Source organism: Macrobrachium rosenbergii, chromosome 19, assembly GCF_040412425.1.
Source record: "Macrobrachium rosenbergii isolate ZJJX-2024 chromosome 19, ASM4041242v1, whole genome shotgun sequence".
Lineage (NCBI taxonomy): Eukaryota > Metazoa > Arthropoda > Malacostraca > Decapoda > Palaemonidae > Macrobrachium > Macrobrachium rosenbergii.
The window spans coordinates 36,946,657-36,973,753 of NC_089759.1; the positions used below are offsets into that span (position 1 = coordinate 36,946,657).

The 27,097-nt window shown below is 39.2% G+C and overlaps 1 protein-coding gene across 2 annotated transcripts in view; it reads right to left on the reverse strand.

The window, feature by feature from the left end:
* Positions 1-297: 297 nt before the first annotated feature.
* LOC136848849 (heart- and neural crest derivatives-expressed protein 1-like) overlaps positions 298-27,097 on the reverse strand; it is a 50,531-nt gene continuing 23,731 nt past the window's right edge. The window contains exons 1-2 of one of the 2 annotated variants that reach the window (XM_067121646.1): positions 16,020-16,631; positions 298-5,122 (exon numbers count right to left, since the gene is read on the reverse strand). In XM_067121646.1, the coding sequence (XP_066977747.1) occupies positions 4,871-5,122; positions 16,020-16,589 (822 nt within the window). In that variant the 5' untranslated portion in view covers positions 16,590-16,631 and the 3' untranslated portion in view covers positions 298-4,870. Of the gene's footprint in view, positions 5,123-16,019; positions 16,632-27,097 lie in introns of those variants that run through there. The other variant, XR_010856158.1, reaches the window with a different exon arrangement.

Consider the following 27,097-nt stretch of genomic DNA (forward strand, 5'->3'; position numbering starts at 1 on the left):
CAGACGCGAACCCGCGACATCTAATTGGCATGCCACGACACTACCAACCATATTATTGTTGTTATATGCCGTGACCAAACAACAGACGATATAGTCTTTGGGGTTTTTCTTCTTGCTCTTTTATTTTATTCTATTTAACTGTTTTGCGCTGACGGTAAATACCCGCAGCCGACATCGCCGAAGCTCCTATCCTGCTTCTGATTGGCTAACACATCGCGCTCGAACATTTTCCGTGAGGCCCGCAAGCAGCGGACGCCAGGGAAAGGTCAAGAGGTGAGGGTCATTCAAACTCTGGCGTAGATAGAGAAACATTTTATTCAGTTGATAATAACAGAAAGGATGGGGCAAGTCAAGACTCCGGATGCTGGGCTGCAGTGCTTGATCAGTCTGAGGCGATGACGAACGTCTGTTTGATTGCTGTCAGTCCGTGAATAATAATAATATTTGTATCACAAAGAAGTCTTTCGATTTACGATTCTAATAATAACAGTTATATGACTAAACTCATTATATCGTTATAACAGCTCTGTTTTCACAACCTGTTTGATTACAAGTGGATACAACCAAGTTTAAAGCCCATGTGTGCAATATGTGCGCGCAGGCACGCACATTTGTTGTGCATTTGTTTTTTTTTTTTTACTTATAAGAACATGTACTGTACAAGTGTACGCAACTTCGATTATTATTCAAGATAATACATACACGAAGCCGTCACTGGATCATAAACGTGCAAAAACAAAATGGCATGATAAAGGAACAAAAACGAACCGCATTTGCGCATGTGCGTTCGAAAAATCTGTCTTAAGAGTAGTACCATTCAGACCGTATACAAAGTATAAAATCTTCCTTGCAACTCTATACCCCGTGCCGTGAATACGAGAGCGATGGTGGTCCCCGCTTTTCTGGGTCACTCGCAAACCAACGCCATGAGAGGACGAAACTCCTTCGACCCGATGTTTCACGCCTTCGTGGCGACTATCTCAGAGCGATGATGCATTCACATGATACGTCGATCTTTCCTTGTACACCAGCCAATGCTAGACAGCTAAAAAGGCGCATGCCAACATTGATACAAAAGAAATGCATAGTCTTCACATGAATCAAGTTCGGCGGGAAGATTTTGACCGGTATTTCGAATCAAAAACCAGAGCAACATAAGAACACTTAACAAAATCTAACACTGAAATCGTTTAAATTCTTTGACGACGATGCACGACTGAACAAAACAAGTTCTGAGTCCGAAATTACATAACAAATAAAATTTCAATTTTCCTTAAAAGAAACTTGTTTTCTTTCTTTTTAAATGAAAAAAAGGAAGAGACGTGATAAACGTTCTCATTAACGAAAAATGACAACGTTTGCTTATCAAGCAAAAAGTGTATCATTCTATCAACAGGAGTCCTTTAAGCCTACAGTTACCTAAAACCGTGTAGAATAATGCAAATAATCTTTTTGGCAATATCTTAGAGCCCTAAGGATGCAAAAACAGTTAAATACATCCTCATGATGATAATGAAATATTACTGAAGTTTTTAAAAAAATAATGGACTACTAACTCGTAGAAAGAACTTAACCACGCCGTCCCTGGTCGCTTTTTATCAGTTCAGCAATCCACAACTACCATGATCCATCCCTACAACAAAATGACGTTTACTTTTCGTTCTCATTAATACCAATTTGTCTCTTATATACCTCGCTGTTGCGCCTTACACTGATATAATTATCACTGCGAACGATTCTAATTCCTTCTGTCGCGCGATTTCTAAATCTGACGAGAATCGACGTTCTATAAAACATGACTCGTATGAGGCCAAGAACCGAATGGATAGCCCCACGAAGGATTAAGTACAGTCTATCTAAAACACAAGTCTTGGCTGGGCGAGTTGCAGAAACCTTCTCAAATAAACCACAGGCAACGAATGGTATAAGCATCGTCCAGACCGGATCAAATTCGCACTTTGTAGGAAACTGGGAGTACTTTCAATACTCTTGGAAAGTTAAGTGCAGATATATTCTAAACAACAGAGTTACTGAAACGATTTTTGAAAAACCACGAAAATAAAATTAGACGGTGCATTCAAATCTCTCTCTCTCTCTCTCTCTCTCTCTCTCTCTCTCTCTCTCTCTCTCTCTCTCTCTCTCTCTCTCTCTCTCTCGTATATCATTTGGCCAGTATTTCTATATCCGATAAAGCTTAGAAACTGTCATAATAAATGATGTGACATAAAGCTGCATATAGACAAGAAGAACCAAATCCCTTGATCGACATCTAATATCGAATGATCTGCCCTACATGGAATGACAGGCTTATTACAAACAACTCTTTCGAAAGAGTTGGCCAGACGCTTGAAACTCATCACAATGGATAGATTTTGGCGCCGCTGTCGCGGGCAGCATTGTCTTGCGAAACTCCTCGTTGATCGGTTTAGGCCAAAACATCATTTCTCGTCATTCTATGTAGAGCGGGTGAAAATATAACATCTATAATATAACGATTACGCTAAGATCACAACACTTCACCGAAATATTTGGCACCAAAGTCGCCCTTTCCTCAGGAACTAGATTTTAGGCTAACGTACGAAACAGAGGAAGCTCTTCATTGCGGGAGCTGCTGAGTGTGCTCGTGACGGCAAGCTAAGCAAAGAAAGGTGTATAGCAGCATTCCTGCACTTCCGCTGCAACATATAATATTCACTTGACGGTCCGTCCATATTCAAAGCCTAAGCTTTTCGATGATACAAAACAGCGTTAAGCGCAATATTTCTCGTGGGCATTCTCCCACTGGCGTTTTGATGAAGAAAAACGACGCAGGGTAACCAGGTGAGGTAACCCGAAAACATTTACCATCGGCGATACGCTCTGACAAAGAAGCTTACAAAGTTTTTCGTTCCTTTGCTTTGTGGAAGGTACAGAATAAACGCTAAGGGTCAACCTATGAAAGACCAACTAATCTAGACTAAAATATAAGAGGAACTTTGCTAAGTTAATGTGATTCTCATTTTCAAAAGACAGAACATGGTGTTACTTTCCAGGAAGGAACTCTCAAAACCGCATCAGAACCAATGCGGTCTTATGAAACTTCCTTTCCTATATGATTCACATGAGAACCAAATCTGTGATAAATTATCCATGCTTTGATCTAACACATTTTCTCTCTGGAGAAACGATAATTACCTTCTGGTAGGAAAATCGTATTTGATCCAGAAAAATTGAGAGAGAATATCATTCCCTCAACAGCCACGAATTTGACTTGTAAGACGAGAATCTCACATGTCAAGTAATATCAGACCAATAAAATAATCCCACACAGATAAAATCTTTAGGTAAAAGGAATTCTTTCGAAACTCACGAGACCAACATTATTAAAATCCATCACATCATACGAATTTATCGTGGATGAACTTTGGCTTTCGTCATTTATTTGTGAAGTATTTACGTAAACAAAAGGTTTCTCGCGTTCTTTGCCGATTTTTTGTTTAAACCGTACGTTATGCTTCATTGCTTCATGTCTAAAAATTGACCTTCATAATGTCGGTCTATTGTTGTGAAGACATGAAAACGAACATTGTACATTTCTGTGAGCGTAAAAATGGAGCTATTGGATTTGATATATGTTTTGTAGTGTAGCGTGAGTTTTAATCGATCGGTACAACAAATGAAAATCTTATTCCGTCCAAAAATATACGAATAAAAATTCATAAAATATCATATTTACAAGTATGAATTCAGTACAATAGCACTATCCCCCTTCTTGCGCTAAGAGAAGTTAACTTTGGTGCTAACCACCTCAGGCAAGATATCAGTTGCCTTTGAAATATAAAATATATATATGAGGCCTATTGTCTCTCGTATACAGCTACTGTTCAATTCTTATTCGAAATCGGTATTTGTTAATCTTACGGTCCACACTGGAAAATTTTCCATATGCTTTCTTTCGATACAAATGCGAGATTTATGATCGTATTGTTTTATCACTATCGTTCGTATCGTTATTAGCAGGGTCGTTGCTAGTATTCGTCAAAACAATAAGAGTAAACACGGAGCCACCGACTGCTCTATAATACAATTCACAACATCAGAACGAGATACAGCGCAGGTTACAGAGATTTTGTTGTGGGACTCGAGTGGAGAGGTTCAGCCTAAGTGTCCCTGACAATGTGTAGGCATAGCACTAACCTTCCCTTCCGAACATTGCCTTTCTTACAGGTAATTTTCACTTAAATGATAATAAATGATAATCGTTCGTCGATGTCTGGTGGATAGCAACTTGTAATCCTTCGAAGTCGTTGCAAATTACCAAAAAAGGAAATATGCCATCACATCAGAGAGATGAAATACCTTGCAATCTCTTCCGTGGAAACAGAGAGGCAGGTGCCAAAGCTCAATTCTTTAGCTGTTTTCGTAATTATTACCATCATTATCCTCCTACTTCTACTACAAATATTTTTAGCAAGTATCTAAATTGCAAAGGTACAAAGGTATAAATTCTGTACCTTAACTCTCGAGTTTCTTTAAACCTATGAAGTCTCTCATTTGCTCCGAAGACGCTCCAAACGATGTCGAGTGAATAAGAAACTAGTCGGCAACTAAAGAGTGTGGTGTGTAACGGCTCTCTGAGCGTACTGAAAATTGTAGAACAACTGGAAATCTTAAGCCTGAGATTAAAAATAACCCAATCTGCATGATGCTGCATACGTATGTGTGTCACGATAAGGAGTGGGGTACCGTTTCAACCAAATAACGATTGTTCTAGTTTCGAAATACGACAATGGAGTCACTGAAACTTTCATGAATGCCTCAAATTTTGTCTATGATTTCTCATTGATCCTGGAAACTCCCTCCCTTCTCCTCTGGAGGCCTCGCAAGCATTTCAGTGCTTGAGTTCTTGGGCCCAGACGGTCTCGGGCCAACCGGTCCTTCCTCTTCTCCTGTCGGCTGTCAGACTGGCTTCGTTGGAGGGGGAGGTGGTGGTGGCGGTGGTGGAGGAGGAGGCGGAGGGAGGGGAGGACATGCTGCAAGGCGAGGGCTTCGATGCGCACGGGTTCTGGGCGACCATTCCCGCTCTTTCGGATAGGGTCGACGACGTCACGGAGGCCGGTTCAATGTCCATGTCGCTGTCATCCTGTGGGGGAGGCCAAGAGGAAACAATGAGAGGTTATGAAGGAAACAATATCCAGATTACAGTTCGTGAAATGAATAAACAGCAATGTCAATAACGTATAGCAGGAGAGTTTCATGAAAACCCAAAACACAAACAGAAATGCATCGCTGTTTGAAGCATATTTATTATAAAACAATGAGTTATTTCAGAGTTCACTGATTCTATTATTCAGGAGAGAGAGAGAGAGAGAGAGAGAGAAAGAGAGAGAGAGAGAGAGAGAGAGAGAGAGAGAGAGAGAGAGAGAGAGAGAGAGAGAGAGAGGGAATTTATTTAGATGATATTTAATATTTTAACAAATCTAAGATGAAGATGTATTGCATGTGTTTAATTTATCACAAATTTTAAGTCTGTTTTGTAGCGTGAGAATGTGGAGGTATAGCATTTTAACAAAATTAATATAGGTACCTGAGTAATGAATGTGTTTCAACTACCTTGAAAAAAAATTAATATGTAACTGAGAAATGAACGCGTTTAAAGTATTAAGAGTTTTATGATTTTTTTTCTTTGTGTTAAAAGCGAAATAGTTTGAAGTTCAAAAAATAATGAATTATCTTGAGTCGAGCTTTCCAGAAGTTAAGATTTTAAAACACTCGTTTGTTTAGCCTTAAGGTAATTTTTGACATTTCTAAACATTCTAGATATCTTATCAGTAGCAATGCAAATTACACTTTTGCATTAATTGATTTTGATTAAGTAAAATTTAATTCTAAACAATATTGTAAAAAGAGAAACATGTAAGAACTTCTTTATAAACTAAAGCCTTCCATTCTAAGACATATAAATGAGTTTAAGGAAAGATTAAACATTCCCTGACTTTTCCAATATAGATACTGATGATTAGGTATACGTTTAATCAAGGCGTTACCAGTTCCCTGTATATGATTTGCAAACCACTTCATATTCAGCCACTGTGCATAAGAAAAAATTTTCCTTTTTCTGATAAAACCGAACTGCACAAAAAATAGCTGTGGCTGAGGTTGCTTGAGTATTTGCCTAAATGTATTATTAAGTTTCATTCATTAACTCAACAGCTACTGATCTGAAGAAAAAGGCTTCCGTGAATAACTGCGCAAACCTTCGTCAGGCTTCCACGGACCACAAATTGGGGGATCGTCATCTCCACATTATGATATTCAGAGCCTAATTTAAATCTGCATTATTTGTTCGGGAATAAATCAAGTCATTTTACCCACATAACTGGAAACTGCTCTCCCTAAAGCATTCCTTTCGTCTCTCTCTCTCTCTCTCTCTCTCTCTCTCTCTCTCTCTCTCTCTCTCTCTCTCTCTCTCTGTCTGGAGTTGCGCCAAGTTTCACGTATCACTCGATATAAACATTGATCGAGAAAGGAAAGTCAGCGTCAAGAACACGAGTAGCTAAAATCCTTCCTTGTGGTTCTGGCGAGATGTTTATGGCGGAGGGGTCGAGTTTATGGAGAGAAGTCGGCCAAAGAAACCCATTAGAGGAATGACAAAACTTGACGACTCAACTCGGCTCAGCCTTGCCCACAAAGAAGCCGTGACTAGTCAAAGCCGAGAATGTGAAAAAAATCTGGTAGACTGGATCTTTCTTGTTTAATTTCGGCGTGAGTGCATTTATGTATTTGGCACAGCAAGATCATGTTTAGTGGTATTTTCCTTTGTTGGTTATGCGTAGTGACCTCGTATGCATTAAATAGGCTATACATATAAAACAAAATAATCTCAGTAACGCTGAAACATCTCGCGTGAAGAGTACAGTTTATGAATGGCTCGACATAGGCTACTGCTCAGCAGTTCTTATTCAACTTAACTATTTTTTTCATCCTCCTCGCGTCATCATCATTATAAGCCGCAGTCGTATAGCTCAAAGCGGTATAGGTTGAAAGACAGACGTAAATTCCAGTTAACCCCTATAAAGCTATTTTGTGAAAGGCGAAAGCAGCCGACGCATTCTCGCACCTGACAAGCATTCAAAAGCAACGCGCAGCGCATCACGGCTGACACATATGCACCCATATGTCAGCCGAAGGGAGGCCAGGCGGTCACTCCGACACGCCCTCCACATATTTGATGGAAGGCACCCAACATGAAATCGCTAAGTAAGGGCGTACTTCTCTCTCTCTCTCTCTCTTTCTCTCCTTTCACAGTCGGAAAGTCAAAGACTTCGATCCAGGTCGAGGTAATGAAGACTTCCGCATGTTCATTCAACTAGTTTGCTACTGTTGACAAAGCAGTGTTGCTAACCGCGTTCAGTCGACTGAGGTTTTACACACACACACACACACATATATATATGTATGTATATACATATATGTATATATATATACATATATAAATATATGTATGTATATGTATATATATACATACATATATTTATGCATATCTACATATGTATGTATGTATGCACAAGAATGTAATTATGCATGTGTATGTATGTATGTATATATGGTAAAAATCATTCTACTATCTCACCATTAATTCATTAAAAAAAAAAGTAAAATGTCTTAGGAATAAAGATGGCAAGATAAAACAGGAGATACAATAAAAAAGACGATTCTTATTTACGTTGGCAAAAACGAAAGTATACGTAAAAAATTTTAAAAACAATGCAAAACGAGAAAGAAAAGAGAGAGAGAGAGAGAGAGAGAGAGAGAGAGAGAGAGAGAGAGAGAGAGAGAGAGAGAGACAAATGACCTTGCTGACAGGCGGAACAAGAGCTACCCATGCGGCCGTAGGGGAAGAGAAGACTTATGTAGCAGTAAAGAGCTAAAATTAGCGGAATGACGGCGGTGTCGCCTTGCCTGCCGACTGCTATATGCTTTCCGCCACCAGCCTGAATGAGGCCCCTCGGGATTTGCCACGATCCTTCTCGGAGGCTCCCCATGGCGAATTTCATGTGCACGAAGCGGAATACTCTTGTTATTCTTGTTAATCAAATACAGTTACGGAAGGTACAATCTTTTAGTGTCAAAATATGAGAATGACCGGATAACTAGGTGAAGATATCAGAGGGATTCGTTAGCTCTCATTCCTGATGTACTGGAAGTTGCAGAGGCGTGACTAAAGAGGTTTTTGTTTCCCTTCTATGTGGAAACAAGTACGACAGTGCCTAGTATGAAATGAAGTATTAATAACGGCAATAATCCGAACGCAGGCAACAGGGTCTCTTGTAGTCCTAATGACAGAGAACATTTGAGAATTACCAAAGCAATATTTTAAATCCATAAAGACCTTAATTGTGGATATCAAATCTCACGAAAAATTCGCATTAGTTTCGTGAGTGTTGTTATTTTTGCTGTTGAAATATTCATAGAATTTTAAAATTTAGACCAACAGAATTTTTTGACAGGGGTTCCACGAGAACGAACCGCGAGACTTATTAAAAATGAGTCAATTCGTTATTTTATTTTTTATAAACTTTATTTACTTACTTCCGCTCAGGGGTTGCAATTTCCCTTGTAATTGTAATATACATTATAGTCCCCGTAGCCTTATTGATTTTCAAGCCCTAAGCCATCAAAATGGAAATAACCAAAAATAAACTGCCTCCGGTCTAACGAAAACCAGTAAAAGAATTGCTTTAAAGGTTCTGTCAACATCCCCCCGAGTTGATTCCCTGAGAATGTTTTCCACCTCCACCTATTTTAAATGTTCTGAACATCTTACGGGAGATAAATGGCAATTCTTTTTTGTTTTCTAGCCTTTGGCCCTGAAGAATTTCGGCAGTTGGAAAACCAAGCCTCGAAAGAACCATGACAAGGGAACTAAAGTTCTGAAATACTACTATGTCACTGCAAGAAGAAGAACAAACCAAATTTAAAGTAGTGTTGAACTGCTTTAATCCTCTTTGGTTACAATACTTTGAGGTCAATTGCATTGCACCTTGGCCACCCAGGAAATTCCTTAACGCTTAATAATTTTATTTTTTTATTTTTTGCCTATAAAGTCGTAAATTTATTATTATTGATAATATTATTTACAGTAAAATAGACCTATATTCTCCTACCTAATACCCGAAACCTATTTCAATTGCCTGAGACTTCGAAGGTTTGTAATTTTCTACGTACTTCATTGAGTTCCCTTGATATTTCTCGCTTTTATAAACCATTTTTCCTATGCAGTTCTTTTTCCTCTTCCTTGTTGACATAAAGTTCGCCATTAATTTAAAATGATTGAAAGACCCAACCACATGAGCCGGTGAGCCTTTCTCGCCCTGTAATCAGTCGTCACATGAATGACTTTAGGCTGAGGAGTTTTCAGACTTGATACAGAGTGTCCCTCATTCAGTAAAATAGCAAAACGAAACACTGGGGGCATTGCAGGAGGTATATGAACAGCGACATTGTTTGTGGATATATAGACCGAGACATCCAATATACCATTTTCGTAATCAAGTTTAAGGCCCCCAACGTCCAATGGAGGTAGCCGGGAGCGAATGGACGAAAGGTTTCGTCTTATCTGCATACAGGCAACTTTTATGAAGGAGTCAGTTCTTTCTGTTGAAATGAGTTTCATATTCCCCGCGGTCTGGTTCCCCTTTTCTCTCTATTTTCTTTACCTTTTTTGGTGAAAGAAGAAAAGTATATAGTATGCCCTTGAGCAGAGCAAAGTACAGTTGACCCACGTGCACGTATCAAGTATATCAAGTACTCAGGACAAGGTCCTCTCCGTCATAACCACTATTTTGTTTAATTGCTCCTCGGGTAACCTACTCCCAACGGACTTATCCGTCTAGGGTGACTGAAGGACACTCCTAACTCAGTCCTCAGATGAAAATCGCTAAGCATCCGGATATACCTTGGCTCTGCACAGTTCCCTCGCCTCCCCGCGCCGTCGTGTATATATATATATATATATATATATATATATATATATATATATATATATATATATATATATATATATATATATATATATATATATATATATATATATATATAATTTATCTGCATGTGCGTGAATGCAAGTGTCTTTGGTGAATAATTGTCTCTGGGTCCAGTGAATACTGTTTGATTTTATATGATTATATTTTATTACTCATATATTATACATGTTTACTATATGTAGTACCGGATTTTCTTATTTTGCAACTACATTATAGTAGTATAAGTCCATAAATATTTCAGAGCTCCTAATACTATAACGCTAACTAAAAATATGAAATGCCCCAAAAACATGTATCTGTCGACCTATTGTGTCCATCTTCAAGATCTGCAACTACAGTACACGAAAAATGGCAAAGTATTTCATTTAGTGCTTTCGCATCGTAAAACTCGGAAAGACGCGTGTTTGTTCCCCGTAAGATATGAGCTGGTCTAGTTTTCCTAAAGAAACATTATCACTGTGATAAAAAGTAATTCCTAGCAGGAATTTTATAGAGGAAAACGTCGTATTCAGCATCGCCTAAAGTGAATAACAGGTGCATTTTCTTAAACAAAAACAACGAATTTCGACAAACGTCTCAACACTCGCCAAACGACAGGAGGAATCCTGCATTTCATTTTTCGAAATGTATTGGCTCCATGTGTCCCAGCCTACTTATGTAAAATATAAGTGCCTTCCTGCGCCTTCCTTGATCTGAAGCATTTGTCCTCAAGTGTCCCATTCCCTCACTTTAGACACTTACTTTAGACAAGTTTCCCAGTGTGTCCTTTTCCCTTCGTCTAAAGTAAGCGTCCTGTTTCATTCGTATGTCATATTTCTTTAATATAAAGGGTTTTAATCTAATGCGTTTGGGAAATTGTTTTTGATAAGTACTTTCCAGAAAAGATGCATTAGTGTACTTGCGAGAGAGAAAAGACTGAGGAAAGGCGTTTGCTAGATCGTGTGTTCGGGCGGAGCAGATGGAGGAACAAACTGATGAATGCAATATTAAGCAGAAAAGTTGTTGGACGTAGGTCTAATTTGGTTGGAGCAAAATCTAAATAGATACGAGATGAATATGAAGAGGAAGTGCAGAGATGTGGCTATAAAAACGAGTTTGATGATAAGGAAGTGTGAACGGTACATAAAAATAACATCGAAAAATTGGTTATGGTTAAACATACAGACGTGGAATAAGTACATGAAGTGTGCATAAAATTCCAAGACGAGACCGTAGAGTTGGCAGGAGGCATTTGTGGTCATAGGAATGAAGGAGAGGAAATAGATATAGTAAATGTTGGGAAGAGGACATGAGAGGTAAATAAGGAGAGTATCTGAGTACACTGGTATACAACAGATATCCAAGGAAGAAATTCAAAAGAAAAAGACAAGTAATGAAAATAGGAAAGTGAACGTGGGAAGAACTTAGGGGAAAATGAGAAACTGTTCCAGAACGAAATAAATGCAGAGAGAAAGTTCAATGTGCAAATGAATCTCAGATTAAAATATTCAAATTGGGAGATACTGTATGAAGTGGAGGTAGTCTTGGCTCGATGGAGTGAGTATTTCAAAAATTTCTTGAAGAGGACAGGACAGAAGAGAGGCAGAGCTGAAAGATGAAAGAGTGGAGGGGGTAAGTGTCAGTTTGAGAATGCTTGTGGAAATTGATGTTGAGGTGGTGAAAAGGGCAATTAAGAGCTCGAAAATGGAAAGACAATATGTGAGGGATTGCTAGTCGGATGCTGCGGTAAAAATGTGACCGAGAGGCTAACCAGGCGAGTAGGAAATGTTTGGGGGAAAGAAATGTTCTGTAGAAAGAGTGAGAGGTACAGTTTTTCCTTGTCATAAGGGAACGTGATATGGGAGACTGTAAGAACTGCAGGTGTATGACAATGCTTAGTAGTATAATAGGGAAGACGTATGGAAAGATTTTGACAGAGAAAGAAAGACAGGTGACAGAAGGGTCGATACGGACAGAAAAGTGAGTAGAGAATATCGACAATGTATACCGTATGATATGGTTGACAAGTTGTGGAGAATGATTAAAAGTTTTTGTGATGGAATGAGGAATGGTTGACTTTCGCAGACACAGCACTGGTCGGGGATAATAAAGGCAAATTTTTAAAAAATATTAAATAAACCTGAGTGTGTGAGAGAAGGTAATTAAATGTAAATGCGATGGATGTTAGATTATAAGGACAAATGGAAAAGAGTATAGGATGGACCAATGAATATTAATACGGTTGGGGGAAGAACCCAAGTACCCGATTCATATAATCTCTGGGGGTAAAATGATGGAGGATGATGGGCTGAGAGAAATGAGACACAGAATATATATGAAGCAAGGAAGGTCGCAGGTGTCGTGCAGAAGATTGGAAAGAGACATGGAGCGTCTATGGAAGCCTATGCATCTGCGTATATGTATAATTGGATTGTTGAGACAGTTCTCCTTTACAGAAGTGTAGATACTGAAGGTGAACGAAACAAAAAAAGGTTGAAGATGTTGAGAGCAATAGTTCTGCATATAAGCTATGCAAATAGAACTGAAGGATGGGAAATGTGTAAACATGCAGATATAGTAAAAAGGTGACCACTGGTGAAAAGACTGATCAGAGAGTTTAGAGGTGGTTAGGTCATGTGGGGGGACTGTAATTCAAAGGTGTTAGGTGGAGGAAGGAGAATAAGACCTTGACAGAACTAGATAGAGAGTGTGGCAGAAATACTGGAAGGGAAGGGCCAGAGGGTGAGAGGGAGATACACATTGGGGAGGATGCAGTATGCCGGGGGGGGGGGGGTTCGATGCACTGCTGATGAGCCTTCTGCGTATAGGTGTAAGGAGCGACTCTCGAGAAAATTTTCTGCTCCTGGAGTTCATTCACAATTCAACAATTAAGATATTATTGAGGCAGTTGCATTGTCTTATACTTCCTTCGAATGTTGATTATATATATATATATATATATATATATATATATATATATATATATATATATATATATATATATATATATATATATATATAGATATATATTAGAGAGAGAGAGAGAGAGAGAGAGAGAGAGAGAGAGAGAGAGAGAGAGAGAGAGAGAGAGAGAGATTGTCTGTACCGCCATTTACTAAATCTTTGGGGAGACATGTTCTAAGGAAGCAATTTTGCAGAATTTTTTTCTTATTGATGGTTTAGAAATAATATTTTGTTTTTTCGTGTGGTCATATTACGGACATTCTTTTGTTTGACTGGTTTTGCTTTTAAAATATACAACAGAATAAATAATCTTTTGGAAGGCTTTAGGGAAATGACAATTGTGTTAGACTGGCCAAAATGATGACTTCTCCTAAGGCGTCAAAACAATTAGACTTCGACAACGACTCGGAAAGAGGCTAGATACACACACTCATGAACTTAAAGGAACACGTAATTTCCCTGTGGCATTCTGCACACAAATGACGTGCTTCAACGCACACTGCTTCAGTGAACTAGTCAACCCACGGAATCAGTGTAGGACATCCAACGAAAGAGTTAAACCAGACTGAGTAACCGTGGATTCGAATTTGGTGGTCGGTGCTTAGGGGACGATGCCTTTCCGCTCAGGCGATGATCTTACGAATTGGACGCTGATGCTTCTTGTGGGCGACCGACCGCAAGGCCTTACCCGCGGTTACATCTCTCTGGCGGACACGATCGAACCACAAAGCGAAAACCGCAAGCGGACATTAGGCGCAAATGGATACACCGCAAATATTACTGACAGGCAGATCTTCATTTGTTCTCGGGCAAAAGGCGGAATGTCGGTGGTCCTTTTTCTATCTGAAGGTTGCCTCAAGTGATTCTTTACCCGATAACCTGTTATTGGGGCAGTCGTATTATTGCTATGAGTTGTTATTGTACTCATTTTTATTGTAAGTTATTTCATCTGCAATAGTTACAACTATTCTACTAATGCTCTTGCATTAATCTGTAATATGTGTCTACTTTCTCTCTCGGGTAGATCGTAAATACATAGTTCCTTTTTTCAAAACGAAAATATGCCAGTCACATAAAATTCTAGCAACAGGTTTCCTTGAAATTCTCAAATCAGTTTTAGGCAAAATCTCACGAAGTTCACTATTATCGAGAGTGAGTTTGGAGGCAGCTTTCAAAGAGCATTCCATCATACATTTCACAGAGGAAAGAATGAGCTGTCGGGCCACTGATAAGCCCTCCCGTGGCGGCAACAGGTAAGGTCAAAGGATTGATTAGGCAATCCTTTTTAGTGGTTTACCTTTACACCATAATTTTTTATTCTGAGTATGCAAAAAAGCGTAAATGCAATAACAATTCTCAGTGTTCGTTTCGTCAATCAATGCTGCCCTCTTATATCAGACCTTTTGCGCAAAGTAAGATTTACAGATTTGACAGGACTAACGTCAGTTTGCGCTGACCATCCCTTTCGTCAGTAGTCATTATTGTATTATATACTGTAGTTTCAGACAGCGATGGCAAAACTTCCAGTCTACAAAACAGTTACGGTTTTCGGAAACGAACCACAAGCTTTATGTCACAAACTATAGTTACATAAAATGACCTGACACCAGAGTATAGTTACAGAAAACGCCTCGACATCCAGAATATAGTTACAGAAAATGACCTGACACCAGAATACAGTTACAGAAAATGACTTCGACATCCAGAATACAGTTACAGAAAATGACCTGACATCCAGAATACAGTTACAGAAAATGACCTGACATCCAGAATACAGTTACAGAAAATGACCTGACATCCAGAATACAGTTACAGAAAATGACCTGACATCCAGAATACAGTTACAGAAAATGAGCCGACATTCAGAACATAGTTACAGAAAATGACATGACATCCAGAATACAGTTACAGAAAACGACCTGACATCCAGAATGTAGTTACAGAAAATGACATGACATCCAGAATACAGTTACAGAAAATGACCTGACATCCAGAATATAGTTACAGAAAATGACCCGACATCCAGAATATAGTTACAGAAAATGACCTGACACCAGAATATAGTTACAGAAAACGACTGACATCCAGAACATAGTTACAGAAAATGACATGGCATCCAGAATATAGTTAGAGAAAATGACCTGACATCCAGAATACAGTTACAGAAAATGACCTGACATCCAGAATACAGTTACAGAAAATGACCTGATATCCAGAATATAGTTACAGAAAATGACCTGACATCCAGAATATAGTTACAGAAAATAACCTGACATCCAGAATATAGTTACAGAAAATTACCTGACACCCAGTTACAGTTACAGAAAATGACCTGACATCCAGAATACAGTTACAGAAAATGACCTGACATCCAGAATATAGTTACAGAAAATGACCTGACATCCAGAATATAGTTACAGAAAATGAGCCGACATTCAGAACATAGATAAACCCTTTTCTAATCTTCTGCGACTGCACATAAAACTCCACATCCATTCGTTATTCACGCTGGAATCTTAGATTAGGTAAACGGCACGAATAAGCATAGAAGGTACTCTGTCTTTTCAAATCATACGCTGCTCTTAGAGGGGAAACAAAGCATACTTTGTTTAATATTATGCATTCGACGTTTAACAGACAATTTATCAACCTACCGCTGATGCTTTTTCCTTCGAAAAGCCGAACCTCATTTACATTTCATAGCGTTGAAAAACATAGTATTCTGAGCCTCTTTCTGAATCTAGGTTAGATTGCAATTTCACGGGCTGCCTTAAAAACAAAGCCTGCGCTGGCCTGTCATTTTGAAATCTACGTCTACACCAGTTGGAAAATAATTAAACCATCCGAAATTCGATTAGGCAAAATTGTTTTCTGAGTTAACTTAGATCGGGTACCTTGCATCATAGTGGACGGGGCTATTAAAAATCAAAATCTGACACTCAATCAACGATTATTTTCACAGGGGGCAAGCAGCCACTTCGGAAAGTGCAGTGTGGCCGGGGAATTAAGTGTTCAGTGGCCGAAAGGAAGACGGTTGAACGAAAGGCTTACCTTCTCCAGATGAGTTAGGCCATGGGCCTGCACGGTCGTCCTTTCGCTGGTTGACGAGGGCTGCGCATCGATCCTGAAGGGCTGTGGCGGCTGTTGCTGCTGCGCCTGCTGTGGGTCCTCACTGTGCAGGACCTCCATCAGGTAGGCGATGTAGGACGTGGCCAGCCTCAGGGTCTTGATCTTGGAGAGTTTGGTGTCGGCGGGGACGTTGGGGATGCACTCCCGCAGCTCCGCGAAGGCGTTGTTGATACTCTGCGTCCGTCGGCGCTCCTTCTTGTTGGCGGACGTCTTTCGTCTTACGACGCGCCCGTAGGCGTCTATGAGTTCGTCTCCGTCCCAGTAGTGAGGAGGGCACGGCGGCAGAGTGCTCCCGTCGGCACAGGTGAAGGGGCCAGGAGGCGCAGGCGGCTGAGGCGCGCACAGATCTTGTGCGTGGTGATGGTAATGGTGGTGAGGAGCATGATGATGGTGATGGTGGTGGTGATGATGCGGCGTCCACTGAGGCGGTGGTGGCGGCGGGTAGCAATAACCAGGGTAACCCGGCCATCCACCCTCACACCCTGATGACATTGTCCAGACTCACGACAGCAAACACACCCAACACCTGACTGTCGCAGGGGGCGGAGCGACTACCACACGTCAGTTGCAGGGAGCGAGACCACGCCCCGTGACGTAAGAAGGGAGGCGGTACCGCGCGCCCCGGATCAAAAGTATAGGTGGAGTTTCGTCATGTGATGTAGGCAGGACTCAGCCGAATGGGCGGAGCCAATCGCGTATCCCGTGTTATGGAGGTCTTACATAGATGGGTTCAAGATGTGAAAGCGAATGTGTGAATAGCCTTCACATTCTAGAAGTTTCAGCCGTGAGAAATTCGCCCGGGGGCCTGGTACTGATCAAGCGCCTTTCCATTTTGACAATTCCATACAACGATATGACTCGCAGAACCTTTCAAAAACTGCAAACGCTCCTCAGGATACCGTCCAAGTGATACTTAGCAAAAATTCTCCAAAAAAAACTCAAGTCTAACTTACTAGACTGCTTCGGAAAGTAAGGCGTTGTTTAATGTTAATTCTCTCATATAGTGCACGAGGTTGCTGAGAACAGATGCAGATGACAATCATTCAGAGAGAAATCAATATGACTATCCCTTCTGACAATAGATCATCATTTAATGAGAAGATGAGATTTTATCACTCATAAAAATAAAGGGATCTTTCCTAGACAGTGACCCCAAAGGGTTTTAACCCGGTATGTAGCCTATCACTTTTGAGGCGTGTTTAGTACTAGACCCTTGATAGACCGTAAAAACATTAACAAAAGACTGTAAATATCATAAAGATAATGACCCCAAGAAATATGGCCCTACATAACGACCCCCGAACTGTGTTGGGGTCACTATCTAGGAGAGATCCACATAAAGAAAAAGAAATATTGCCCATTTAAAACGCGATGACTCCAAGCGGACTGCCGAGGCGCAAATTCTCTTCCCCTGGCTGTTGGCACATCTGCGCAGGGCGTGATTTTCAGCCCGAGAGGAGCCGGTGCGTCGAAGCAAACATTTGCAAATTGCCCCGCGGGCGTTACAGGCCATTCTGGCCCATGAACAAGCAACGAGGGGACTCATTTGCGTCATAATAAGAAACAAGAGGTTTCGCGTTCGGGCGGTGTGGTCCTTTGAAGGCTCCGAGGGCAGAGGCAGAGGCAACATGCAGCAGGCTGACTTGAAGGGCGACGGGGGACCAAATATTTGGATGTCCCGCCGTAATTGCTTCGCTTTGGATTGGTTTTGACTTCGCTGATGCTTTTGGTTTATGCGCCCACATCTGTCGGGAATAATTATCTTAACATTGTGGAAGAATTTTGTAACTATTTTGTTTCTCTCTCTCTCTCTCTCTCTCTCTCTCTCTCTCTCTCTCTCTCTCTCTCTCTCTCTCTCTCTCTCTCTCTCTGTATGCATATATATATATATATATATATATATATATATATATATATATATATATATATATATATATATATATATATATATATATATAGAGAGAGAGAGAGAGAGAGAGAGAGAGAGAGAGAGAGAGAGAGAGAGAGAGAGAGAGAGAGAGAGAGAGAGAGAGAGAGAGAGAATCAAAATAGTTACAAAATTCTTCCACAATGTTAGGATAATTAGGTTATCTATACACACACTCACACATATATACATATACATACATACATACATACATACAAAAATAAGTCTAATCCTTCGGGCCAGCCCTAGGAGAGCTGTTAACCAGCTCAGTGGTCTGGTTAAACTAAGATATACTTAACTTATATATATATATATATATATATATATATATACACATACCCTGCATATATATATATATATATATATATATATATATATATATATATATATATACATATATATCCTTTGTAATTGTAATAACAACAATGCCACCTTAACTTCAAGAATTCTTCACACTTCTTAGATACGTCGGTCACTACAAATCCTTAGGTCCAAATGCAAGACTGTGAAGTAATTCTGACGTCCGGTAGCAGAATTCGAACCCGCATCTAAAGTTTCAGAACGAGTTCACGTTGCCTACCTAGTGATAAGCGTATCTGAAAAGATACGAAGAATTCGAGACGTTAAGAGGGCACTGATATTACCGCAGTTGCATACGTATCTGATATATATATATATATATATATATATATATATATATATATATATATATATATATATATATATATATATATATTGCATGGTTTATCGAAGAAAAGTATCCTAAACTATATAAAAGTCAGTCGCAGTGGTGTGCAAGATGAATAAGATACCCATGAAAAAAAAAAAAAAAAAAAAAAAAAAGTGAATCTGGGCAAGAATTCATTATCTACTTTCAAAATGACACTTCTATGCTGACTATGTAGGTCTAAATACCGTAGGATTTTCAACACATGACATAATATGTATAAATGGGTGCTCTGCAAAATATTCTTCTTCTGATTTTCAGAGCAGTGTGCACAAGCGAAATTTTCCTCCAGATTCAGCACATGAAGATTCTAACATTACATTTCTTTTCATAAATGTTCCTATAGAAGACACAATGTATGAGGTAAATAAATCTCTATATGATAATGAAAATGATCTGAAACTGGAGTGATGGGATCTTTAAAAACTATTCAAACTGTGTATCAGCGAATATAAATTTGTATTTATTGGAGAGAACTTCATACATACTGTATATACAGCGTGTGGGATCTGGCCTGGGCCGTCCTTTGTCGGACCGAATAGCAAATATTTTTGTAAGCTTTCAGGAAGAAAAATGGTTGACTGACTGTGACCTTAAACCTCTAGTTATACAAAAGATATGTTGGTGATTTTTTTCGGGTGTTTAAGAAAATGTGTCATGTAATGAATTTCCTAAACATTAAGCATAACAGTATCAGTCTCACAGCAGAAACGAGTATGGCAATCTACCAAATTTCAGGGGAAAAAGTTGTAGCCTTCTGGTGGGACTGAATGCTAAGACAATGGTTAACTGCCACCGACGTCTGAAGTGAGTATAGTTGCTGCGATGGATGCGTTTGAATCTGAGGACTTTTGGTGAATGTCGACGAAACAAGATAATATGATGCAATCTGAATAAATTAAGAGTTGAAGGGAACAGCGTCAATGTGAGAATGCTTGTGGTAAAGATTAAGGGGGTTTATCATTCGGAAGCCTTCTGGGGAAGGACGATAGGGGGAGACAGATAGAATGGAAGGGGTGTTGGAACGGAAGGGACCTTCATCTATAGAAAAGGCGAGTGCGTCTATGAATATGGGTGAGACGCGCAGTAGTGTAAGATGCCGCCTTCTGAGTAGTTAAATGAAGCCGCGCAAGCTGTGGATATATCTGCCGTTTTTCAGCAACTGAGGCTGAAGGTGGTTTTTCCGTGTTAAAAAGGGGCTGCGTGATATACCTTTTTGCGCACTAGCGTTTTCTAACAGTAGTTTGTTCTAAAATGTTCATCTTTACTTTCGAAACTACAGCCAGTTCAACATTTCCAAGCAGAACAATATCACAAACCTGTCTGGACACCTTTTCACATAAATTATGTTGCTGAGTACTCATGAAAAGTATGAGCTGAGAATAGCTTCAGTTTTAAAACCATGTATCACTGCACTTTGCACAAAACTTTCCCATCTCACTTCCACAGAGAATATTACATACCGTAATTTCCCCAGGTTAAAAAAAAAAACCTCGGTCTACTCTGAAACCGCAAACAATATGTTCACAAGGTAAAAGAAGTTTCTCGGTTCCTTCAGTCGGCCCCGCCTCGTCCTTTTTTGTCCTTGAGGGAAATGACGCAAGTCAGCCGAAAGCTCGGGAGGAAGAACAGGCAGGGGAACGAAACGCCATTTTCTTGTTTATCAAATCCCTATTACTTCGGTCATGTCGAGGTCTCTGTACTGGCGTGTCATCTCGCTCCGTGGACCTGCCATGGACGCGGCAATTATCTGGACGGAATCTCATCCAGGAAATGGTGAGCATGTGGAAATGAGTTATACTTTTGTGAAAAGGGACAATGCAGTGGTATGAGAAGGAAACTTCTGGATCTTTCGACTACAGTTTCCTGGAAGTTGAATTCACGGGTCTTTTCCGCTGCGCCACCTATTGAATGTCAAATGAAAAACATTACAGAGTTTGTACGAGGAGCTGTTGCCTTATAAAATACTTATGAAAGTATACTTAAATTTTTCTTTTCTTGTTTTAAGTTATGGAAATTGTTTCAATGAACCTGCTTGTAGAATTCTCAATGATCCTTGATCCTTTATAAAATAAGCTGAAGTTTTTCTTTCTCTTTCAGGTTTCAGATAATGATAATTTCCGTAAAAAACAAACCCACATGACTGATCATTCTATTCCATATCCTGAAAATGATTCAAGGTTGAATTTCCTACGAGATGTTTCACCTTCTTACTTATAATTGTTTAGTAACGAGAGAGAACTGATTTTGTATAAAAGTGTATGCTAATTCTGAAATTCTCTACCAGGAGATCGAATATACCGGTCCAGTTTCGCTAGCCTGCGCCTCAGATCCCCTTGAAAAAAGTTAAGTATACCTTAGTTTTACCAGACCACTGAGCTGATTAACAGCTCTCTAGGGCTGGCCCGAAGGATTAGACTTATTTTACGTGGCTAAAAACCGACTGGTTACTTAGCAACGGGACCTACAGCTTATTGTGGAATCCGAACCACATTATACCGAGAAATGAATTTCTATCACCAGAAATAAATTCCTCTAACTCTTCATCAGCCGGCCGGGGAATTGAACTCCGGCCCATCGAGTGACAGTCCACAGCTCTAACGACTAACCCAACGAAGAGCTCTCAGATCCCCTTGAAAGACTGCCATTACGATATCGCGAGCATTCCCTGGTCCGCAGACTGGCAGCCGCATCCGCTGCATACAAGATCATTCTTTGCAGAAATCGATTGCATTCACCCTGGGACTTAACCCTTTTCTTTTTTATTTTGTGATCTTAAATGCTGTATCATCAGCCTGTATCAGATCTGCCTTGCTTTCTTTCTGTAAATAAATGCATCTAAGGTAGAGAGAGTTCTAATTCCAATTGGCGACCTTCCCATTCGTAACTTAATTAATGGTAAAATCAAGGTAAGTCCTGCATTTTCTTCCCATTTGATTACGTATGGGTGCTCCCTTTGGCCTCTAAGGCAGTCCTAAGTAAAAAATCCTCATAGTTCCTTCTCCAAAGGACCCCCATACGTAAGAATATATATATATATATATATATATATATATATATATATATATATATATATATATATATACACACATCTCACATTTGCTATCAAAGTTGGTCAGTGGGGTATGCAGGGTGGGTATATGGATTCGCGCGCACACACACACACATATATATGTGCGCGCGCATGTCACGTGTTTATGTCCACGTACTCGAAATGCAAGGGCAAAAGTATCCACACTGTATGAACGAGTCTAGATTATGGGAAAATGAGTAGGGTTATATCAGTCAGAAGGGCGTCAACATCAGCATTTTGGTTTCAGTAATATTTACTTCTCTGTCCATCGGTTTTTTGAAGGGTTCATGTACTGACTACTATTTATATAAACAAATGAAACTTGTCATCTATAACTGAATGTGTTTCATTGATAACATCTGTACAATCATAATATATTTACAAATCGCAAGTAAATTATAAGCGAGTGCTTATTATAAAATATGTAGTTAATAAGTATTTACGTAATAATCGTTCTTATGCAAAAGAAAAGAAGTGAATGTGTAATAAGTGTGACCATTCGTAATTGTCTAATGTCCATCTTCAACACGTAGTAGAGAATTTCATAGGTAACACAAGAGGAGACGCCTCTGGCACAGTGTTTTATTTCCTTCATATATATATACATATATATATATATATATATATATATATATATATATATATATATATATATATATATATATATATATATATATATATATATATATATAATATATATATATATATATGCCTACATAGACGTGCGAACCTGCACACGCATACACAAACATATATATATGTATGTACATGTATAACCTAAGTACACACACACATTATATATATATATATATATATATATATATATATATATATATATATATATATATATATATATATATATATATATATATATATCCTTACAGATTGGGTCCCGTTGGAGGAATACAAGGGTTTTTTTATTTATTTATTTACTGCCAGAACGGCCAACGGAGAACACCAAAATGTAAGGGATGGGTGTTGACCTACCTTATTTTCAACAACTGAATCAGAGAATGGAATGTCGCCACGGGATATCAGTCACTGGTTACGTTACAACGAATCCATTTACATATGAAGCAATCAAAAAATGAATCTGGAACTTCGGCTCCAGCATGCAATCAAAATTAAAAAAATGGAAATTACGAGGACGTGAGCAGCACGTCTCTAATTAGGAAGCGTCACGAGGCTCGAATTAATCTCAGTTAACTGGCTCTTGTGCACAATGGGGGGACTGCTATCCAGACTTTCTTCATTATCAAAATGGCAGTACTCCTAAGATGATTTTGATTCACAAGGTGGGGTCGACTGAGCGGGGGAGTAGCAGGACTCCTTATGCCTGTTGATGTTTTGAGCTCTGAACATATGGGGCTTGGCCGTCCGGATTCATTAGCCGCCACCAGTGGAAGAAGGATGGAAGGTGCGACTGCATGCATTGCTAGCTAGGTACGGAATGTGGTGTGGTTTCGAGTCCAAGACACCCCCTTTTTGTGCCGGCTTCGGGTCTCCGGGCATCAGTCATCCGCAAAAAGTCACACAGCCAGCAAAAGGGGGTATGGAAAATAGGTCTTATGGTTAGGGACTTGAGGGTTAAGCCCCTAGTCTACCTTACAGCCTGTTTTCGTCCCTACGCGCTAACAGACTGGCCACACCTACAAATCACGTGATGGGGGCAAAGGGGAAAAGCTAAGGTGTATCATTGGTCTACGTGAGTTCAAATTCTGGGCAAACATCTTCCTTCCCGCCACTAAAGCTAGCCAAGAAGTTAACTGTGAAGCGCTTTTATTCAGAAATTTCGATTTCTTATCTGGCGGAATAAGAGGGATGAATGAAAATACGTGAAATTATATAATTATATATATATATATATATATTATATATATATATATATATATATATATATATATATATATATATATTTTTTTTTTTTTTTTTCAAGATGGCCGTCATGAAATATATATGATAACGAGGCTATTATGGACCAAGGTAAACGCCTCGTCCGATTCCTATTGCTTGACGAAAATGCGTGTCATCCATTGACAAGATACATACAAACTCTTCTTCATTATCGAATTATTTTAATTCATTGCCGACTAGAGGGAATAAATTTAATTTTATTTTTGTAAAGTATAAAAGATATAACTGAAACAAAAGTGTACAACGTAAAACGTCATACAAATGTCTGGGAATAATTACTTCTATATTACTGACTCATCAAAATGAAAAGCTGAAGATTTTGCTAATCCACTGCGTCGTGCAATCCATTTCGCCCAATCTCTATGTCTAAAGATACATACGCACCCACAAACACACATACAATAAATAAATATACATATATACACAAACACACACACACACACACATATATATATATATATATATATATATATATATATATATATATATATATAAAACTGTGCAAATAAATAGTTCACGGGTTATGAACTATAATTATAGAGTGTAGAGGACTCAAGACCACTAGGAAAATGACGGCAGTTGTCCAATCCAAGGAATAGTGACCCAGACTAGGAATGGGGAAATCCTTGTGGTCAAAATCAACCTTTACAATCCCATCTGGAATTCAGGTGTGCTGATCCGCTGGACGTTTAGTCTACAAGTGAAAAGGTGCTTTCACACTTGCCCACTCACTACAACATCTCACACAGTCAGCGCTTCATATTTTTTTGCAGTCCATAATCTTTTCTGTAATCCTATAGGCAGTTCACGCCTAAAAGAGCCACATAACAGTTGGATCAATTTGATTCCAGACATACAGGTACTGCATAGTATTACACCTGGTTCATTCGTTTTACATGCAATTAGAGAGGAAGGAAGTGCTGCCTGGGAGATGTATAGTGAGTGGACAAGTGTAAACGCACCTTTTCACTTGTAAACTCAAGGTCCGGCTGATCGGCGCACCCAAATTCCAGGTAGCATTATCAAGGTTGTTTTTGACTACAAAAAGTTCCCCATTCCTAATCTGGGTCACTATTCCCTGGACGCTTGCTGTCATTCACCTCGTGGTCTTCAGTCCTCTACACTCTACGTTGCTATGGATAATTATAGTTCATTTCGATATGTTCAACACAGATTATTAACCATTGTATGTATATATGTGTGTGTGCGCGCGCGCGTGTTCTCGTGGGTATGTGGGCGAAACTGGTTGCAGGCCGCATCAGATTAAAAAAAAATTCTAGCTTTTCATTGTGATGAGTCCATAACAAAGTACAGCAGTATTTATTTCCAAACCATTGTACGACGTTTTACGTTGTACACGCAAGGTCAAGGTCACTCCCATAATAATCACCAACCAAATACATCAGAAGAAATCAATAAATTTATGAGACACATAAGAACAAGAAACAATGCAAAACTAATGTAATAATGTAGTTACCCAATGTAATTATATTATGTAAAAAAATAATGTACATAATTAGCCACCCCCTAAGTATATCTTAGTTTAACCAGACCACTGAGCTGGTTAACAGCTCTCCTAGGGCTGGCCCGAAGGATTAGACTTATTTTTACGTGGCTAAGAACCTACTGGCTACCTAGCAACGGGACCTACAGCTTATTGTGGAATCCGAACCACATTATGACGAGAAATGAATTTCTATCACCAGAAATAAATTCCTCTAATTACTCTTTGGCGGCTCGGAGAGTCGAACGCTGGGCCTAAGTAACTAAGCATTATACTAACCCCAAATCCCTCCCCAGTCACATTCCCCATCATACGCGCACACACACAAATACACTGTATATAACACATTTCCCCACCTTAGTAATATGGTTACATACTAAAAGGTCCCTTTGTAAATTCGCTTCTACGAACTTTTATGTCCTCGTGTGTTCACTTACGCGAAATTTTAAATAGTTTACCCTTCACTTGGTTAAACGGTGGCCGGTAATGAAGTCACAGGAAAAAAGTCACAGAAAAAAGCCGTAATTTTGGCTAGGATAAAAAGTCACAGGGAAAAAAGTCACATTTTGTGGTGACCGGTAATAAAGTCACAGGGAAAAATTCACAATTTTGGCTGGGAAAGATGTCAGGTAATCAAAAACAATTAAGTCAGTCATAATTTAAGTCATAACCAATTAAAGTAATAAATATTTTAAATGTTATTAACTGGTAATACATGACTTTTACATATTGACAGCATTGTATATGTATTATGGCATTGCATGTGAAAATATTTAACGGATTAGCCCATTTGGGACCGACTGACTTGTTCTCGAATTTTCAACATTGTTTTTTTGTCCCAAGGGAAGGTCTTACGCTAGCTCCGTTATATATACATGTGTGTGTGTGTATTTTGAACTTCAAAACATTCTTAATAATAATTATTATTATTATTATTATAATTATTATTAACATCATAGCTAAGGAAAGATTGGTCTATCTTGGGACAAACACTTGACAAGTGACTCCCATATAATCATGTTTCAATACAAAGCTAAACCTATTCCAGTAGAAATACTTGACTTTTTCTGCCTATCGTGTAAACAACTATCAGTATTTTTACAATAGTGACTAATACACATTTACATATAGCTAATGGTGTTTAATTCCTAAAAGCATGGAAGTACACACGAATCTATATTCAGCCTCAAGGCAGGGTTATGCGGAACTATTTGTCGTCACTTATTGTTTATGAATTCAGCAACGGACAGCAGTAAGGGTTTTTATTTACAGCGAGCAAATTCACCTGTATACAAAAAATGAGTTGTTTACAAAACGCGGTGGTCTTATATGAGCCTATAATTGATGTCCATACTCGTCCACCTGGATGCGCTATTTAATCCCCTCTGCTGTCTAGGTCTAGTAAGAACAGTAAGGAACTGTAGCTTGCTTTTGCTGTGTACGTACATCCCTGAGATAATGAAAATGAAGATAATCACATGACTATACTGATACTTTTAGTACATGTCGCTTTATTCCAGACGTATACTCGGAAACCACAATCTCCGACCCACCTAGGTCGTGCTCCGAGTTTATGAGCGGGGCCCTTCTGGACAGATTCAGAGATTTTACCCTTCCCGCCCCCTCCCAATTTCCTAACTACAACGCGGCAGTTTCGGCATTTTTTCTTCGTTTCGATGTTATACAGGTTGTAGAATTCAACACAATGTTGTCTATATTATCATACCATGACTGCTTTGCATTATATGCAGCAAAATCATTAAATAAAAACCCTAAACAAAATCCGTTAGGCCCTGTCCACACTAGCGGGCACTGCCCGACGGGCAAACACTGTTCCCGTAACCGTTCCACTATA